General features: G+C 32.4%; 1 protein-coding gene across 1 annotated transcript; it reads right to left on the minus strand.

The window, feature by feature from the left end:
- Positions 1 to 1,976: 1,976 nt before the first annotated feature.
- CETN3 (centrin 3) lies at positions 1,977 to 18,465 on the minus strand. The gene is made up of 5 exons (XM_010997243.3): positions 18,313 to 18,465; positions 16,352 to 16,487; positions 14,681 to 14,795; positions 8,981 to 9,172; positions 1,977 to 2,384 (listed from the first exon to the last, which is right to left on the minus strand). Exons 1-5 carry the CDS (start codon positions 18,327 to 18,329, stop codon positions 2,341 to 2,343), a joined length of 504 nt encoding a protein of 167 aa, XP_010995545.1. The 5' UTR covers positions 18,330 to 18,465; the 3' UTR covers positions 1,977 to 2,340.
- Between the last annotated feature and the right edge of the window lie 303 nt (positions 18,466 to 18,768).

Consider the following 18,768-nt stretch of genomic DNA (forward strand, 5'->3'; position numbering starts at 1 on the left):
GCCTATTTATATTGGTCTTCAGAATATTATAAATCACCTTTTTAAAAAACACATCACTAGTAATTCCCAAGAGAACTTACTTCCAGAGATTAGCACCAAGATGGCTTGGGGAGTTGGGACAACCAGCGACTCCACTGGATAGTCTACTCATCATGGTGTTTGCTAACACTGACACATCAACTAAATTTGAAAGTCTTCCATTAGAAATGCTGTACGAATTTCCCACAATAAAGGATTAAACAAGCCTAGCACAGTATCTATGCCATATATTAAGTACGTAATAAATATATTATTTCCTTCCTATCCCAACTACCTTGCCACCAGACCCTAATCCAAGAGCTGCTAATAGGCACATAACTTCTTTAGAAAGTAGGCTTTATTAACTTATATATATAAGAAAAGATCTTAGCTGACAAATCCCAAACTATGAATGCTTACCAGGATGCCAGAACAGCAAATGCACTAGCTAAGTTTAGTAAGAAAGTTATTTTCTTATATTATGAAATGCCATTGCATAATAAGTATAACCATAATGATAAATGGCTAAAACCCACCTCCACTTCCCTCTTTTTTACAGCAAATTCACTCCTTTCTTCTATTGTCACCTCTACTAGCCATTTTATCAGCCTTTTTACTATACAATTACTGATTAACACTGGAAAAAACTTGAGAATAATTCATACCCTTCTGTAGGAGAAAGCTTCCACAAACATAAGAACTGAGGTGAGCACTATTCCCTCAACACACAGTCTGAAAAAACAAAATTGCTGTCATCCCAAGGAGTAAATATTTATATTAAGAATAAAGAAGTTATCTCTGTAAATGACAAAAAGGAGCTTGGGTTATTTATTTCAATAAAGTGGTAGAAGACCAGTAAGGCTGAATTTACTTTTATGTTTCATTCCTCATTTTCTTTATTCTTCAATTTCCTGGAAATTAACATATTTTGTGATTGAGATGTAGAAAGCAAGTTATCAGTAAGGGTGATAACATTTTTTTTAATTTCGAAGTCCATTTATTGCCCCAGATATTGTTACTACTGTGAATGCTGATTTCATATTCAAAAATAAATTTTAATATGGTGAACAATTAACTTGCTTTATAGATAACTGTTTGCAATGTGACCAGTTATACTATTTTCCACTGATTTTTTTGTTAAATTTCTAGTGGATAACTCTTTCTGTAATATTCTAGGAGGCTCATAACATTTAAAGTGCCTCAAATTATTACTGTACTTTAGATTAAAAACAAGAAACCTAAAGAAAGACTACCAAAACAGACAACTGAACTTTCTTCCTGGAGAACCCACACCACCAGGAACAGGATTACTAGTGAAGGATGAACATAGGTACCATTTCCCTATGACGTATGTCCCATAACCACATGTTTCCCCCCAGTATATATTTCTATAAGGAAGAACTCACCAAAACCTGGAAAATCTGTCTCCACTGTTCCCTGGTGAATCATAGAATGTTCCTTTATATAGGTAAAAGAGAGCCATAAATGATTTCTGTGGTTTACAGTTTTCTATCTTCATCACTGTGACATTTAATTGAGTGATAATTATCTTAACAGATCAAAATTCCAAGATTTAAATCTTTCACTTTGTCAAGAAGTTAGATGATTCAAACTGTATTCAATTAGTTTAAGAAGGTAATATTCAGATTTAATTGTCATAACTTACACTAAGACACTAAAAGTGCTATAGAACATAATACATGAGGATGTGAGTCTATATGCACAATACCTTTTCCCTCAAAACTGAAATACATGACTTTTAAAAAAGGAATTATGCCTATATTAAGTTATCATTTTGTACTGAAACATCAAATGACAAACTTGTAATGGAAAAATGTGCTACTCTATTGCCATTTGTATTTCAATTTTTGTTTCTGAAACCAGTAGTGTAAAGAGAAAAGATTTAACATAGATACTATTGAGGGTTAACAAACATTTGGAATACAAATAAAACAAAATTTTAAAATACTAATAAAATAAACATTTTATTAATGAAAGTCTGAAAAACATGTGCACAAACACAAAAGTGACTACCAATGCTGAAAAAAGAACCTTCAAAAAAATGTGTATCACATGATTTAATTTTTCAAACTTTGTATCTATAAAAGCTATATTATAAACACATAGCTAAACTATTAGAGTACTAACAATACTGTTCATACAAAGAAACTTGACAGTAGTAAAATATGAACGTGAGATGCTTATTTTTGGTCCTTCTGGAAAAAAGAACTAAGTTGGGTTTTTTTTTAACATAGCTCCAGGCACAAAAATAGAATATAAGATGATAACTGCAACATTCTTAGTGTTTATCCTTGTAATTCTTTAAATGTCACCAGTCATAATAGCAATGAATTCCTCTTGATTTACTGTGGTAAGAAAGAAAATGTAAGTCAGAAATACAATTTTTCTTCAGAGAACAATATTATTATTTTACACTAAGTACCTGTAAATTTTATATTATACAAAATTCTTAATAAACCAAGACATAGCTTTTTACTTTTACTTCTTTGTTAGGAAATTGAATATGTTAATTAAATTGAACTTAATAGATACAAATATACATAAAATGTGATAAACAATATAAATTAGTATTCTATAATATTAACTAGCAAAAAGACACAATAGTATATAAATTACAAACAAATCCATCATAATCATAATATTTATTCACACTTAATAGTTTTAAAAACTTGAAATGTTTAATTTCTTAGACGGTTAAATTCTCTTTATAATCTTTGTATTACTAGTTCATTTAGCAAACCCTTCCTTAATAAGTAAGCTTAAATATATGACTGCATGTAAATTAGAATTCTAAAGGATGAAATATACTGGAATTAGAAAAAAGTCTAATTGTTGTTTTTTGTACTCATATATTTAAAAGCCTATTTTAAAGAAAAACTAGTTGAAACCAGGTCACCATACCTCAAAAGTAACCAGAAAAACAATAATTTTAAAATATACAGATTTAATTTTAATTTCCAAGGTAATAATGCAACCATAAAACAAGACAGAAATGCAGGAAATAAACAGAGAGACTAGTAGTTATTTTACCAAAACTATAAATAAAATTCAGTAAGAACCTCCAACATATAAAGTATATTTAAGAAAGCAACCTAGAAATAAATAGGTGATCTCATTAAACACAATCTTTAAAAAACAACATACGTACGAATTATCAAGAGAAATGTTCAGAAAAGAATGCTTCAACTTTGTAAAATAGGTGAATTCATGGGCCCCAAGACTTAACACATATCTTAACAAGAAACAAATTATGAATGATAATTTTGATAATAAGAATACTACAATGAGAAAAAAGACACCTAAATTCTAGTCATAGCGCTGACAGAACAGTTCTGCATCTCAATTTCTTCAACTGAAAATACTGAACTACGACATGATCTGCTGTTTCTAACTCTTAAATACCCTAATGATAAATGAAAACACTCCATTGAATCAAACATTTTTAAGTGCCTTGGTGAACACCACACCATACTAGAAGTTGTGTAATATATCAGAACAGATATGAGGGTTCCTATTCTAGAATACCTGAAATTGAAGTGAAGAAGATATTGGGTGATATTATACAATTATTAATTTTCTTAGAAGTAACAATGGCATGATAGTTTTGAAAGATACTATCCTTATTCTTACTAGATGCATGCTAAAATATTAGGGGGGTCAAGTTCATGATATATTTTTCAAATGATTCAGAAAAAAATACACACTATAGATAAAGCAAATATAGATAAAGTAAAATGTTAATTATTGAATCTAGGTAGAAGGTATAAAGGTGTTCACTGTACTAGTCTAACATTTTTTCCTCTATGTTTGACAAGAGTCATAATTTAAAAGTTAGAAAAAATTAACCAATTAAAAAATGACAAGATAAAATATGTACATAACAAAAAAGTACGCTGGTTCCAGAAACCATATAGAAAACCAGTTTTAATCATTATGTTAGTCATGTTTTACACCTGAGAGAACAAATGCTGTATAACACAAAACATGGCCTATTATTAAAACAAAAACCAGGTATCAGTGTTGAAGAAAAAAAGTCCATCATAATGGGGAAAAATTATCACTGATGAGAAAAATTTAGGTAAAAATAAATCCTGATTTGGGCTCTAAAAATAAAAATATAGGATTTGGTTAGATAGGAGGTGGAAAGAAAGCTAAGGTAGAACACCATCAGAAACATAGTTAAAGAAAAATATAGTGCAAAAAGCAAACATAAGCTCTATGGAGTTAAGAAGAATGAACTGTCCAGAAGCTGATTAAGTACCATGAATCCACACATTCAGTATTAAAAGCCTACAAGACACTACGACAGACAGAGAACAGAACATAAAACCTGTAATACTCCAAATACTTTAAATGATTTTATAAATTGTAGTACTGATCTTTAACCTTTGCAATTAAGTGAATCTGTTTCAATATCTTATGAAAGCTATGACCCCTCTCTCCTTAGTTAAAAAAGAAATCAAAATACATAAAAATTTTAAACAATTTCACCAATATGTACCTTCATTTAAGAACCCCTGATTTAGTCAATCTAAAGTGAGGCATCTAGACCAAAACAGGAAACAAAAGTACACTTTTAAGGAAAACAACATAAGGAAAGCAGCCTTAGAATTATTTGACTATAAATCATTTTAACAACATAACAAAGCCATGATTAAAATATTCAAAATCTGAAAAGTACTTTTGTTAAAGATAAAAAACTTTTCTCTCAATCTGTAAAATTACAATGTTATAATTTCAAATTAAGCTTCACATTCACATAGCTCTAAAACCACAAACAATTTTTATATTATTTATGTATAAGTACTTTAAAGTACTGTAGCATTTCAAAAGTATTTTAAAGTATTCCATAATTGCATACCTAAAAACAGAATACTTAAGTCCAAAACAGTGAACTAAAAAGCTGAAGGGAAGAAAGTGGCTAAGGAAATCAAACCAGCTCCATTATTACTAGCGAGCCTTTAAGACAATTAGGAGAATTTGCGATGCCTTTGTACGTTTGGTTTTATATCCTTCTCTAGCAATCATATCTTATATCAAGTTCTTATATCTAATAAACCTAACACAATGCCTATCTTAAAATAAGCATTTGATAAAATAGTTACTGAATCAAACAAATACGGCACTTCATTTTTTTTCTACACTGCCTTTTTAAACAAAATTTTCATAAGTCAAACATTTCATATGGTGAATCCTATTATATGTCATGAAAATGAAGAATTTTAGAGAAATTAAGTAGATTAAGTACCTTAGAGATCATCTGGCTTCAGAGCGGAAAAAACAGATTTTAACACCTGAAGTGCCAGTTGAATATTTTACTGATATGCTGCTTCCTATAACAGTATGCAATTTTTAATACTCCATAAACATATAAATGTAATTAACACTTTACAGCACAAAAATCAATACAGTGTTATGGTTAAAAGTACATTCTTTGTCATTATGGATTTATGAGTTTAAGTTCTGGCTCTGCCATGTATTAGCTTTGTGATATAACATTGGGCAGGTTATTAGTATCTCAGAGCTTAAGTTTCCTCATGTATTCATGCATCTATCGTATGTGTTTACTTCAAAAAAGCTATCATGAAAATTAAGTGACATAATCCACAATCTAAGATGTTAAGCACAGAATCTAAAATATACTAACTACTAAATAAATGTTAGCACTCATCGTAATTATTTAGAAAATGATTTACTTTGGCTTTTTAAATGTTGCTTCTATTTTTCCAAAAAGATTTACTGTGTTTTACTTTATATATCTTGAGAGGGATTCTTTCTATATCATTTCCACAGCTTTATTTATGTTTCATATTATGTCTTCTTTTCCTTTAATTCCTCATTCACCATGTTTATTATTTTATATATACAACAAAAAATATTTTCATTGCTCATAAATACTGAACACTGTGAAATTTCATTAAGACAGACCAATTACTAAAGTCCACAAAAAAAAAAGTAGCAAAGTATTATGATCTTTGCCAGTTTAACATACACAAAGAGCACAGGTTATATCTAAGCAAACCTCTGCCTGTAGCCAAAAAGAAATCCAGATTAAGTGATCAGATTAATAAATAATGATAAAATCTAACTTCCTACTTTTTCAAAAATGGGCAGATTTTCAGATAGCTGCAGAGACTCAATATAAGTTAAGGTAGTATTCCAAAGCCACACTAAACAGACTAAAGTTGTAGTTCTCATTGTTTTTGAATATGAAGATGCTTTCAACAATAATTTTCTGGACTTGCCACAGTAATAGCTATCCTTAGTATGTCTTGTTTGAGAAGTAGATAATGTCAAATTGCTACTATAAATTCTGCAAAATAAGTATATTAATCAATCACAATAGCATTTAGAGATATAACTGAAAAATACCAGTATATGTATGCATGTGCAATACTATTATTCATATGGTCTACAGACCATATTTGATGCATATGTGAAATCCCAGACCCTGTGCAATATTTCAGAAGGCCACCACTCCTAAAGACCCACATCCCAGATTGGAAACTACCCAGTTAGACTATTTTAATATGATAAGACCACTCACCACCCCCAGCAAAAAGGACAAATCTTAATAAAAGATTATGTGTTAGGTGTATTTTATTTGCAATTAATGACTTGGAAAAAAGGAAAACAATGTTATTTGCCTGTTAATCATTTGAATAAATGGCAATAGGATGCCCAAGCAACAGTTGTACAGTGACTTAAAGTGGACTAATGCAAGCAGTGAGGACAGAAGAAATGTTTTAAGGATGCACTAATATAAATCTTCCAGCAATGGCGCACAGGTGTGAACTCAGATTCAAAAGCAGGAGGCAGAGCAGTCTAACAAGGGATGCAAGAAATGGACACATTTTCTAAGGAAAGCTTCACATCAAGTTTGAATTTAAGAGGCATCTTCCTAATTGATATTTTCTTCTAATGTTAAATGAAGCTATTAACTAAAATCTAACTTGCATGTGCCTAGTATAGGAAAAAGGAACCGTTTATAACTCTGATCTTTTGACATACATAGTAGCTGTTATTAAAGATTTATGAAATAGTCATACCAAAATTCACTCTACCACTGAAGAGACACTTTTGCATAAAGGAATTCCTTTAAAGCTAATTTAGAGTAATAATCAACAGCTAAGGAAGACACAAAATTTTTTAAATATGAAGGAAGTAGATGTTAAGTCCAAACATTAGAGTGACAGCTTAAGAAATCATTTAAATTTTCTCAAGTTTTGATCATCTGTTTTAAAATATAACTATTTTGATACCACTTCAAAGAGCTAGTACTAAAAATAGAAAAGCTGTATAAAGCTCAACTAATAGTTACATAAATATGAGATAGCACAGTAATGCACAGTTATAATCAAAAATCTACAAACCTGAGTGATAACTAGTTTGCCACCGTCTTATCTCCTTATTAAAGCATGCCAGTATTTTCAAGGTAATATATATATCTATTTATGCATAATGTATGGTTAGTACTGTAACAACATATATCTACTGTAACACAAACTCCTGCTCAGAGCTTAAGTCAACAAACAGCAGAGTACTCATCATGTTCAAGAAAATGCAGGGGAATATAAAGATGGAAAAAAAAGGAAAACAATCTTACATTTAATGCCAGGTACCTTCAAATATCTTCATTTAACACTCACAACCACCTTGGAAGATATTACCATTCTCAGTTTTATAAACAGGGAAACTGACTCAGAAAACATTTTAAAACTTGCACAAAATTACAGAGCAACTAAGTAAGTAGTAAAAATTCAATTCAAATCCAGGTCTGTGTAATTCCAAAGCCTCAGGCCTTTCACACTATATGATTCCATATTGCTCTTTAGGGAATCACAATATAATTGAAGAGACAACATGCATATAACTTACGGAAGGCAGTGTATAAAAGTGTCAAAATAGTTTGTTCCTCTAAATGCTATGGGTCCTCAATGGAAATCTCATAACTTAAAAACAGAGACCATTGAGGGAGGCTTTTGAAAAAAGATTCAATTTAAAATGAATCTTGAGAGAACGACTAACATTTTAGTGGATAGAAATTGACAATTAGGATTCTAAGATTAAAGAATAGCATGATGAAAGGCACACCATAGAAAAGACGGGATAGAGTACATTTTGTCAGAGTGTGTATACTATATGGGAGAAGAGAGGGTAAAAAAGTAGAAAGTCAAAGAACACAGTAGAAAATAAAACTAGATACTTATGGTAGGACAGATCATAGAAGGCTTTGGACTTTACTCTGTAGGCAGTAAAGAATCATTCTAAGTGTTTGAACTGGAAAATGACATCACTAAACCTGTATTTTAGAAAAAGAATGCTATTAGAATGAATTAGAAAGAGAGCAGAAGCTTACAGGCATGGAAGACAATTAGGAGGCTTCAAGAGACTGTAAAGTCAGTGACAGCAGGGACAACATCAGTTTTTTTATTGGGTAGCACCAGTCAGCACACAGGACACTGTATTCAGCAGGCATTCAAGGAAATAATGAAGGAGGCTATAATGACATTCTGACAAAGAAATTAGGGCCTAAAGTAGGACAGCAGCAGTAAACGAATAAAACAGATTCAAAATATTTGAACAGTAGACTCAATAGGACTTAGTAATAGTTTAGATGTGCATGTAGGTTGAGGAAGGCATTAAAGGTTGAAATTTTACTGAGTGGCTGAAATTTGGAAGATATTTCATCCTCAAAGAAAAGTACTTTTTTGAAGTGTGGAACCTCTTATTACAATCTGTACAGTTGTGGTTTTAAAGGTCTCTTTATTCTAAACTGAATATGTGTAATATTTACAGAAAAAGTCCATTACACAATGAACAACACTTACACTAAATAGAGATAGTTTGCAAAGGGTCTTTAAAATCATTTGGTTTTAGAACAATTTACTCTATGTGTACATTAGGAATATTTCAAGTATATGTTTTACTTAAAACTTACTTTCTCCATCACCATCTTTATCAAATTCTTCTATCATAGCCCGAAGTTCTTCATCACTCATGTTTTCACCCAATTCTCTGGCAACACGTCGCAAATTCCTCAGGCTTATTTTACCTGAGTCATCATCATCAAATAGTTTGAATGCCTTCAATATTTCTTCATGTGGATCTCTCTCCAATATCCAGTCTGTCACTGTAGTTCAAAAAAGATGAAAAGTAAACCTTTATAGTCACAAAGGTACTGATCTATAATAGATGGGAATTAAAGCTGTGAATCTATCAACACTTAGTTTAACAATAAAAATGCCAAATCAAGAGCCCCCAAACCCAAAGATAAACCTAAAATTAGAAAAACAAAATCCTTATTTTGAAATTTAGCCTTTATATTATCAACAATTTATCCTATTATAAAGGTAAACATAACTACTTATATCACACAACAAAATTATTAAAAACTGTATTTATACCATATATTTAAGGCCTATTATCAAGAATTGTACTAGCCTCCACTGACATCAAGCTCAAAGTCTAGGAGTTTGTAACCTAGTTGTAGAGATGATATACCAACAAAACAATTGAAACCAACTAGATAAAAGCTATTTATTTGCTGGCTGAACTTAATAGTAATACTGATTATTCCTCTAATTTAATCCAACTTAAAAACAAACAAAAAACCCCTGACAAATCAATAAAATGCCCTGCCATCATTGATACAGACACAATCTCAGAGATGAAAATTCCACAGGTATCTTCATGATTAGAAGAACCTCTTGGTTTCCCAAAAGCAGTTATCAAAAGGACTGAATCTCATTGCAGCAAAGGAAAAAAAAAAAAGGTCTGGAAAGGAGATCTCTCTAAAGTCAAATCCATTTTGTTCAGCAAGATAATAACTCTCAGACAGCTATATTAAAATTAAATGTCAGTAATTTCAGACTTCAATAGTAATAATATATTTTAACATACTAAATGTAAAAATATATAATAACAGTAAATTTAAACAATATTTTAATATTACAATTTTTAATCAATACCCACAATAAGAAAAAATTTTAAATCTGTAGTATAAAACTTTTTAAGTTACTAGATAAAATTCTTAAAATACTGAAGTAAACATCTCTGAAGTAATTTTACATGCTAGTCTACCACTACAACAAAATGTATTTATGACCTTTTATGTTATGTACCACTAAAACAACTCGGTCCTATTGAGGTTTATAGAATCATTAAAAACTTGCAAATACTTGTAGATGGAGAGTACTGGAATGTTTAATACACCCGGAAGTAAAAATATAATTCAAGCCCCTTCAAATTGTTGTTTTGCTGCTATTTCATCATACTTGGTTGAATAAGCTTTAGAGTAAGCACCTATTCAAGCTTACGTTAAATCATCTACACATATATTCAATAGTTTTCTTTTATCCATTAATTTTATCCAAAAAGTCTTCCAAGTAACTAGCTGAAGTATATTACTATAAGTATGCAAATCACCAAAGCTCATAAATATTCAGTCAAAAGGAGCTGGCATATATACATCCATAACACCAAAATAAAATACCACACTTAACTCTATGGCACATACTCAACTTGTTTTGAATTTAGTCCCAACAAAAAAGCAGGACAAGGAAAAAAAAGTGTTAAAAAATTTTTCTTCACCAATTAAATAATTTACATGACAGGTGAACCAAAAAAGCAGCTTGCTGAAAATATTAATGTACTTAAAGAAGCAACAGGGTGATCTGGGGAACAGATGGGGCTCCAAGATGTATAAATTCTTACCCCACTGGTGCTTTAATTGTGTTAGTTACTTTAGATTTCTGTGTCTATATAATCTTTTATCAATAGTTTGCCTTAGAATTCACTTTTTCTTGGGAATATAAATACCCATCATTCAGGACAGCTAAAACGTTACAACTTTTTGGTGACTCTCCTGCATGTCTTCATGTTCTATTGCTGTTCTACAAAATAGAATTTAATTATTAAAAAAATGCATTTTTTTGATGAAAATAAATCAACTGACGCTCAGGCTGTAAAGGTGGGTTCAATCTATTTCACAATTCTGACCACTAAATTCTATTTTCAAATGATTGAATTATACTATCAGAAATGTACTGACTCAAAATAGTTAGACCTTATACATGATGAAAATCACTTAAGACTGCTTTAAAAAAGCAAATTTAAAAAATCACATTAAAACTTTAAACCCAATCAATGATTAGATCCTATAGTATGAGGATACTACTTTTTTCACTCTTAATAAATGTATCCCTTTTCTCTTCACTTTCACCACCCTCAGCATAAAAAGTTTATTACAGTTGTCCTTCAGTATCGACGGTATCTATGGTGGACTGGTCCTAGGACTCCCCTCAGATACCAAAATCTGAGAGAGTATTTGCATATAATCTATGCACATCCTCCTGTATACTTTAAATCATCTCTACATTACTTATAATATCTAATACAATGGAAATGCTATATAAAAAGTTGTAAATACAATGTAAATGCTATGTAAATACTTGCCAGGCATTGAGCAAATTCAAGTTTTGCTTTTTTGGAAATTTCTGAAATTCCACCCCCCCCAACAGTTTCAATCCACAGTTGGTTGAATGGATGATACGGAACCCAAGGATAGAGAGGGCCAACTGCATCTTCTGCCTGAGGTCTCTCTTCCCTCCCACCCATCTATAATACTCTGAACAGAGCTACCTTTCTAAAGCGTCTTCTTTAAAAATTGACAATGACCTTCTGCTGACTAAAGTCCAAACTATGTTATGCAAGACTATTAGACCTATCTATCCAGCCCAATTCTACCTTTCTAGTCATTTCCATATCCTTTAGAGCAGGGGACTACCTGAAGTTTTCCAAACACGCTACACTTCTGCTATCACTCTTTGTTGTTACTGTTTTCTGTTTGGAATGTCTTTCTCTACACCTATAATTTTCTCCTTGGGATAAAAATCTATTCCTATTCCCAAAGGCCTAGATTAAAAATCCCCTCTGCAAAGTCTCCTTCAATTGCTCTATATCAATAATTGACAAATTTTTCTTGTCAAAGGCCAGATAGTAAATATTTTAAGCTTTTTGGGGGGAGTGGGACACATAAGGTCTCCGTCTAAACTATTCGCTCTGCCCTGGTAGCATAAAAGCCACATAAAAGAATGGATGTGGCAACACAGAGGCAACAGCTGAATTTGGCCCAAGGGCTGCAGTTTGCCAACGCCTGCCCTACACAAAATTACAATTTACCATACAGCACCACAGCTTGTTGTCATCTACATTTAAATTATAAACTCCTTGAAAAAACAATCTCTCAATAGCTTTTCATTAATTCCTCTCCCTCATCCCAGCACAGTATGTAATATCTAAAAATTAAGCCCATGTTTGCTAAATAAGCAAAACAAAAAACAGTAATATTCTATTTAAATAGCCAATGAAATAATAAGTAGTACATGCCAAAAATAGATGGGTATAAATATCTGACTGATCTTGGTCTTACTTTAAAGCAGCAATTCCTAAAATATCTATTACTCACTAGCCTCAGGCTGTCTAAATTCTAAACTTACATTAAATATATTATAATGCTTTTTACTAGCATTGGGAAGAATCTAAAGTGACAGACTTTACCTAGAAATACTTGTAAATATCTGTGGAACAATATCCTGAGAGAGTAATAGATGATACATAACAACTAAGAATCAAATGTTCTGATTTAGTTATTTGTCCCAAAGTATAAAACATATATTCATCTGTGGTCAGTTATTCAAAAAAAATCCAAAAATGGGGAGAATACATAGTTCTTGACTATTTGATTCGCAAACAGTAATAATTTTTTATTTGACAGCTGGTATTCTGAATAGGTTGCCTTAGGATAGCTAAAATATATGCTGAGCCTGTCAAAAGATTGATCTTTGAAAGTCAAACTGAGGTGTACTTATGCCATTTATTCTAGAAGGAACTCAGTATTTCTGTTCTATTAATAACATAGAAGAGATGGAGGGTCAGGAAAAGGTAGAGTTGGCATGGGACTCTGGCTCAACAGCTAATAAAATTAAAATTTTTAAACTATATTCATTTAAGATGAAATAATGTGCTTCGTAAAATTATGTGACAATTATACAGTGCTTAAAATAGCCTTCAACTATGGAAAAAGGTAATTAGAAAAATATAAATACATAGCGTAGAATATTTTTTATGTTCTAGTGACACATACATGATTTTTCCAGGAACTGAAACAAAGACTAATTTTTAAAGTAAGAATAAAAAAAAAAAATAGTTAATAGGACTTACTATATACTAGGCCCTTTTCTAAGCACTGTACATATTTTTAACTTATTTATTCCTCATAATAACACTATGAGATAGTGCAATTATCCCTATTTTACAGTTGAAAATGAGGCACAGAGAAGTAAAATGACCAAGTTACACAGCCAGTAAGTGGCAAAACCAAGATCTGAACCCAGGCAATCTGGTTCTAAAATGTCCATGTTAAATCACTACATTATACCAAATGTACTTGTGTTATAGCTCTCTCCTAGTAGTATCATTTCCATTGTATCCTAAAACATTGTTTCTATAAATAAACAATCTAAGTTGAAACTTGGACTAAGATCATAAACCCAGAAGAGCTTCAACACTGGGAGAATAAAGATGGCGCTCTCCCTCTCAAGTAAGTAATTCTACAAATTAAAGGAAAAAAAAGAATATGCTCCCCAAATGGACAAGCTGCCTCTTTAAATAATCATCTATCAGTTCATTAAGTTAGGGATCTTCTATGCTGTGCTTTTTTTTTTTTTTCTCTTTTAGATTTATTCTCTAATTCCCTTCTTCTTTGCCTTTGGTTTGAATTTTCAGATTAAAAAAAACTACTAATGATATGAGTCAATTTTTTCCATATGTACTAATTGCCATTTCTTTTTGTTTCTCATATTTTTCTTGATGAAGAATTAAAAGAAGGGGTTTGTGTGTGTGTGTGTCTGTGTACAACTGAATTTTTCCTAGATTTTTTTAAATATCTAAAAACAACTACATAATGTGCTTATATTATGACCCAGTTGGTTGTTCTAAATGTTTTCTCCTGCTCCCAATCTGCCAACTGCCTCCCTTACTACAATCTTCTCCCTACCCACAATTTTAAAGAGATGGCTTTTTTCACTGAGATTAAGGTCATCCAGAGTATGTAGCCCTTCATAAGCTCTGTCAACCTGAAGACATGCACTTCATCTACAGCCAAAGATAACAACTGCTACCAGTTTCCTCTTCTCTCAGTTTGCCAATAAAAATCACACAACAGAATAGTCTTAGGAAATATTTTCCAAACAAACAAAAAAAATAGTCAATTTTATCTTTTACTGTGAGAGTATAATTTTTTGATCACTCTTTTAGTTTTATCACATACTATGAGCACAAACTACTTGGAAAGACATCTTTCCATAAGAAATGCACAACAGGTCTTTGGTTAAAATCTTCAGATTAAAACAAAAGACAAAATGATTAATCCCATATACAGTGAAGGTATAGGTCTTATTTTTTTCCTTGAAAATTGGCAAAAAAAAAAAAAGTACCCCAAAAAACGCCAAATAAGATCCACATTATACAGCAATGTCCAATAAAAAAATTCCATAACCCAGAGAATTTTAAACATACTGATAGTAACCAGATTATTTCCTAACAACTTCTGATCACAAAGACTATTAAAAATACACACCAACTTCATTAAAATCTTCAAAGGTGATTTTCCCTGTGGCTTCTCTGTCATAGTCTTTAAGAATCTTCAGTACATCAGCTTTTTTTACATCAAACCCCAAGGCTCTCATTGCCACCTTTTGGATTAAAAGGGAAAAGCAAATTATAAAGCACTCTTTACAAAAGTGATTTCTAATTCTTAAATAAGTTTTTACTACTTAAGAGATGACAATACATCAATAAACACATTTGTTTTCATGTTTTATACTCTAAAATAACAGTGATAGTTTTTCTTCAATACTGAAATTAAATGTCAATTTTCATTTATATAACCTTTTTATACAACAAATTAATCAATGAGTGCTTACAGAATACACACTGTACTGACTTTAGTGCACAATTTTAACAGGTTACTTGTTCTCAAAAGATTAACAACCAAAATGGAAAAAAAGCATAGCTTAAATATTAAGAAGTTATGCAACAGATGAGATAATATAAGAATTTTCATCAGACTATATGTAATTAGTTATCAAATAAATAGTCCAAGACCCTGACTTGAGAGAAAGAAGAAATCTAGTTACTCGTAACAAGGGAGAAGAGACATGTTACTGGTTAAAAGGAGTCTTACTTGGAGAGATTCAAGTTGTTCCTCAGATCAGGTATGGATGAAGTGAAGTAGAAGGGTATTTAGAAAAGAATGACTGGTATTAAAACACACACCGAAATAAAGAATATGCTTTAAGACAGTGAACAGAGCAGCTTACCTTACCTGAATGGGAAAAGATCAGGTGGAAGCAAGCAATTAGCAAATGAGAAAAGTAGTTGGTAATAAAAGTGGAGGGCATTCAGTAAAAATTGAAAAAAAAAAATCCAAACTTTATGCAGTGGACAATTAGGAGCCACTACAGGTTTCTGAGCAATAAACAATATGATGAAAAAATTTTAGAAAGATGAATCTAATGGTAGTGTACAGGAAATGGAGAAATCATTTAGAAAGTTCCAGATATGAAATAAGATCCCATTCCAAACCAAGATAATAACAATGGCAAAAAATGGAAAGACATAAAGGAAGAGTTAATTGAAGCTAGGTAACTAAAAGAAACAGTGGGAAAAGAGACCTAAAGAGTTACAAAAATGCTACCTTTCTCACTATGCTTAGTTTAAGATCCATAGTACCTTAAACACCAATTTCCCCTTGTATCTTTATAAATAATTCTAGAACTTAAAATTTGACATTTTTCCCCATTAGCATTGTGTCAACATCAGACATCACCTATGTTGTTTGCACCAGAGAAAGTAGGTTGAGACTGTGTCACTAACACGTTCAAATTAAAAAACAAGTAACATTCCCTCAATCTGAAAAGTGGATGACACACACACACACACCCCCAAAGTGGGAAGTGGAATATATTAAGAACTGTTTAAATCCTACAGTTTGAAGTTTTTTAATTATGTAAATGAAAAAAAAGTCCCTCCATAGGAATGTATTTTTACATTTAAAATACTATTCAATGTACCATGTGAATGTTAGGAATACTATTCAATTTTATCATAGCAGTTAATGGCAAATGTTTAAAATGGATTAATATTTCCAAAACGAGTTTAGTTAAGATAGTTATTTAAAATATATTTTCAATCACCTGTCAAAAACGCAAATCATTTTAACAGAAAAAGATACTTTAAAATATATTACCTTTAATTCATGATAATCTATTGCTGCATCTTTGTCTGTGTCAAATAGTTCAAAAGCATCTTTAATTTCTTGTTTCTGTTCTTCAGAGAGTTCTCTTCTTTTTTTTCTCTTTGTTTTGTCTACTACAAGCTCATTTCTATGAAATGAAAAAATTCTATTTAGTCCACTTTAATCCTATTCTCCTATGTCTCTAAATAATTCAATTAAGATTCCAAAAATGCAATAAACAAAATTAGCCAATTAATAATTTTCTAATTTCTAAACAGGAGTTATTTTGTAAAAATATAAAGAAATTTTCATTACATGAGCCAAAGCCCTGCTCATTCCGTAGTCTAAGCTGCTATAAATCTGCACTACCTAAAACTGAAAAGTGTTCCGTATTATTTTAAAAAATGAAGACCTAACTTTTCCTTCCTCCTAGCTTGGTATTTATTCCCATTAATATTACTGTGAAAGAAACAAAAACTGTGAATAGGAAACATTACTTTGGTATCAGAAACCCCAACAAAAAAACAAAGTACTCATACTTATTATTCCCATCAGTCTACAATATAGACTATTAAAAAAAAATTCACAACTGATGATCACTGTATACTAGGTTTACTTTTATAGTGCTTATAATTATCAAGATTACTACATAAAACATCTAATTCATCAATTAGTTTACAAAGTATTTTGGCATTGTGGGTTTAAAATGTTTTTAGTTTACACATTTTTAACATTTTGGCACTTTACTTATAATTTCTTCCATTGATATTAACAAATCAGCCAAAATAATGAGTTTAAACATACCAGAAATATTAAACATCAAAGAAGTAAATATTTGTGTAGATTCTATATAAAAATGTAAAGAGCCGTGTTGTGAATTTCACGTAACATATAAATTTAGATTTAATTTCTCATAGACTATGAAAAAAAACTTAAAGAAAAAAAAAGGAATTCATTGTAAAAGCCAGAAGTGTTTTCCTTAAAAGATGCCGCTCAAAGTGTTCAAAATTTTCAAATGGGATTGCAACACTTGTATAAGAACAAGTTCTGAAACAGAAGAATTACATAAAACTGTAAAATGTAAAACCTGGCTGACTTTATTAGGACACGTTATCTATCTGCATTTGAAGTTGTTTCGTGGTCTGCAATCTACAAAAAATAAAAAAGAGATGGCTAGAAAGTGACCGAAAGAGGTATGGTAACGCTCAGGAAGATCTTTCACAAGAGACCTGACTTCACAGAAGCTTGGACATTCCCCGGGTCAGACCACAGATTCTGAAGGGACAAGTCCCAACCCAACAACTGACCCCTTCCAAGGCTGCCACGATTACCTTATTAGAACTCGGCATCTTTTTAATGTGGCGTAACTATACTGGTATTTTTAAGATAAAATGCCAAGAAAGGGTGAGGGAGAAAGCAACAGAAGGTTAGAGGCTGGAACTGAATTCAAAGTAAAGACACAAGAAATTTAGGAAATCTAAGGGATTACTAAAATCACTAAAACGGGTCTCCGATTATACCGTAAAGCAGGGCCCCAAGGAGAAGGGGGAATGGCTTTCGTGTTTACGGGTAAGTACGTTACCATCAGGGAAGCTAAGGTGCTAGCCCTGGACAAGGAATAAGGGGAATGAACGAAAGACGCTGCACGGCCTGCTTTCCCAGCTCCTCAATGAAACAACGCGAGAAGAAACCTCGCGATATTTCACCCCCTCCCCGCGACTGCAACAGTCCAGTTTGCTGGCGGTCTAAAGCCCAGTGCCCTGACAGAAATGACCACCTCAGCAGAAGTGCAGGGAGCTCACCATGGCCCCCAAGGTGAGGGGTCCAGGCTCAGGAAGGATGCCTGAGGCTCCGCTCCTTCGTCCCAAACTGCACTCCCTTCCTCGCCTCGGCCCAAGCTGCCTCCCTTCCACACACCCGCCCTGGGGCCCGCTGCGGGGTGTGGAGAGCATTGCCACCTCCTCATTACCGACCTCAGAGCTAAACTCATTTTCTCTCCGGACAGAGACGTTCCTCTCAAGAACGACTTTTAACTCTCTACACAAGGCAGCACGACTTCCACAAGCCGTTCAACAGACGCCAACGACCTCGGCGGCCTCAAGGACCTCCCAAAAGGTAGACACTTCTGAGCGGGATTGGTTGAACTCGCTAACGTCCTGCCCATTGAGGCGGAAGCGTCTCTCGTCCTCTGCTTTCATTGGACAAATTTCGTGTCAATCAAAGAGATCTACACCGGCCTCTCCCGCTGTGTAGATTGGCCTGTTGCTTTTTCCCGGAAGGCTTTGCGAAGCGAGGGTCTGAATGTCCGCTGTGCTCGTGGCGCGGAGGGTGTCTGAGCTAAGCCTCGGGCTGGAAGGCCTGTGGCCTGTGGGCTAATGTCCCAGGGGCGGGAAGGATAGGAAACAGACACCCCAAAGGCTGTCCTGCGG

Source organism: Camelus dromedarius, chromosome 3, assembly GCF_036321535.1.
Source record: "Camelus dromedarius isolate mCamDro1 chromosome 3, mCamDro1.pat, whole genome shotgun sequence".
Lineage (NCBI taxonomy): Eukaryota > Metazoa > Chordata > Mammalia > Artiodactyla > Camelidae > Camelus > Camelus dromedarius.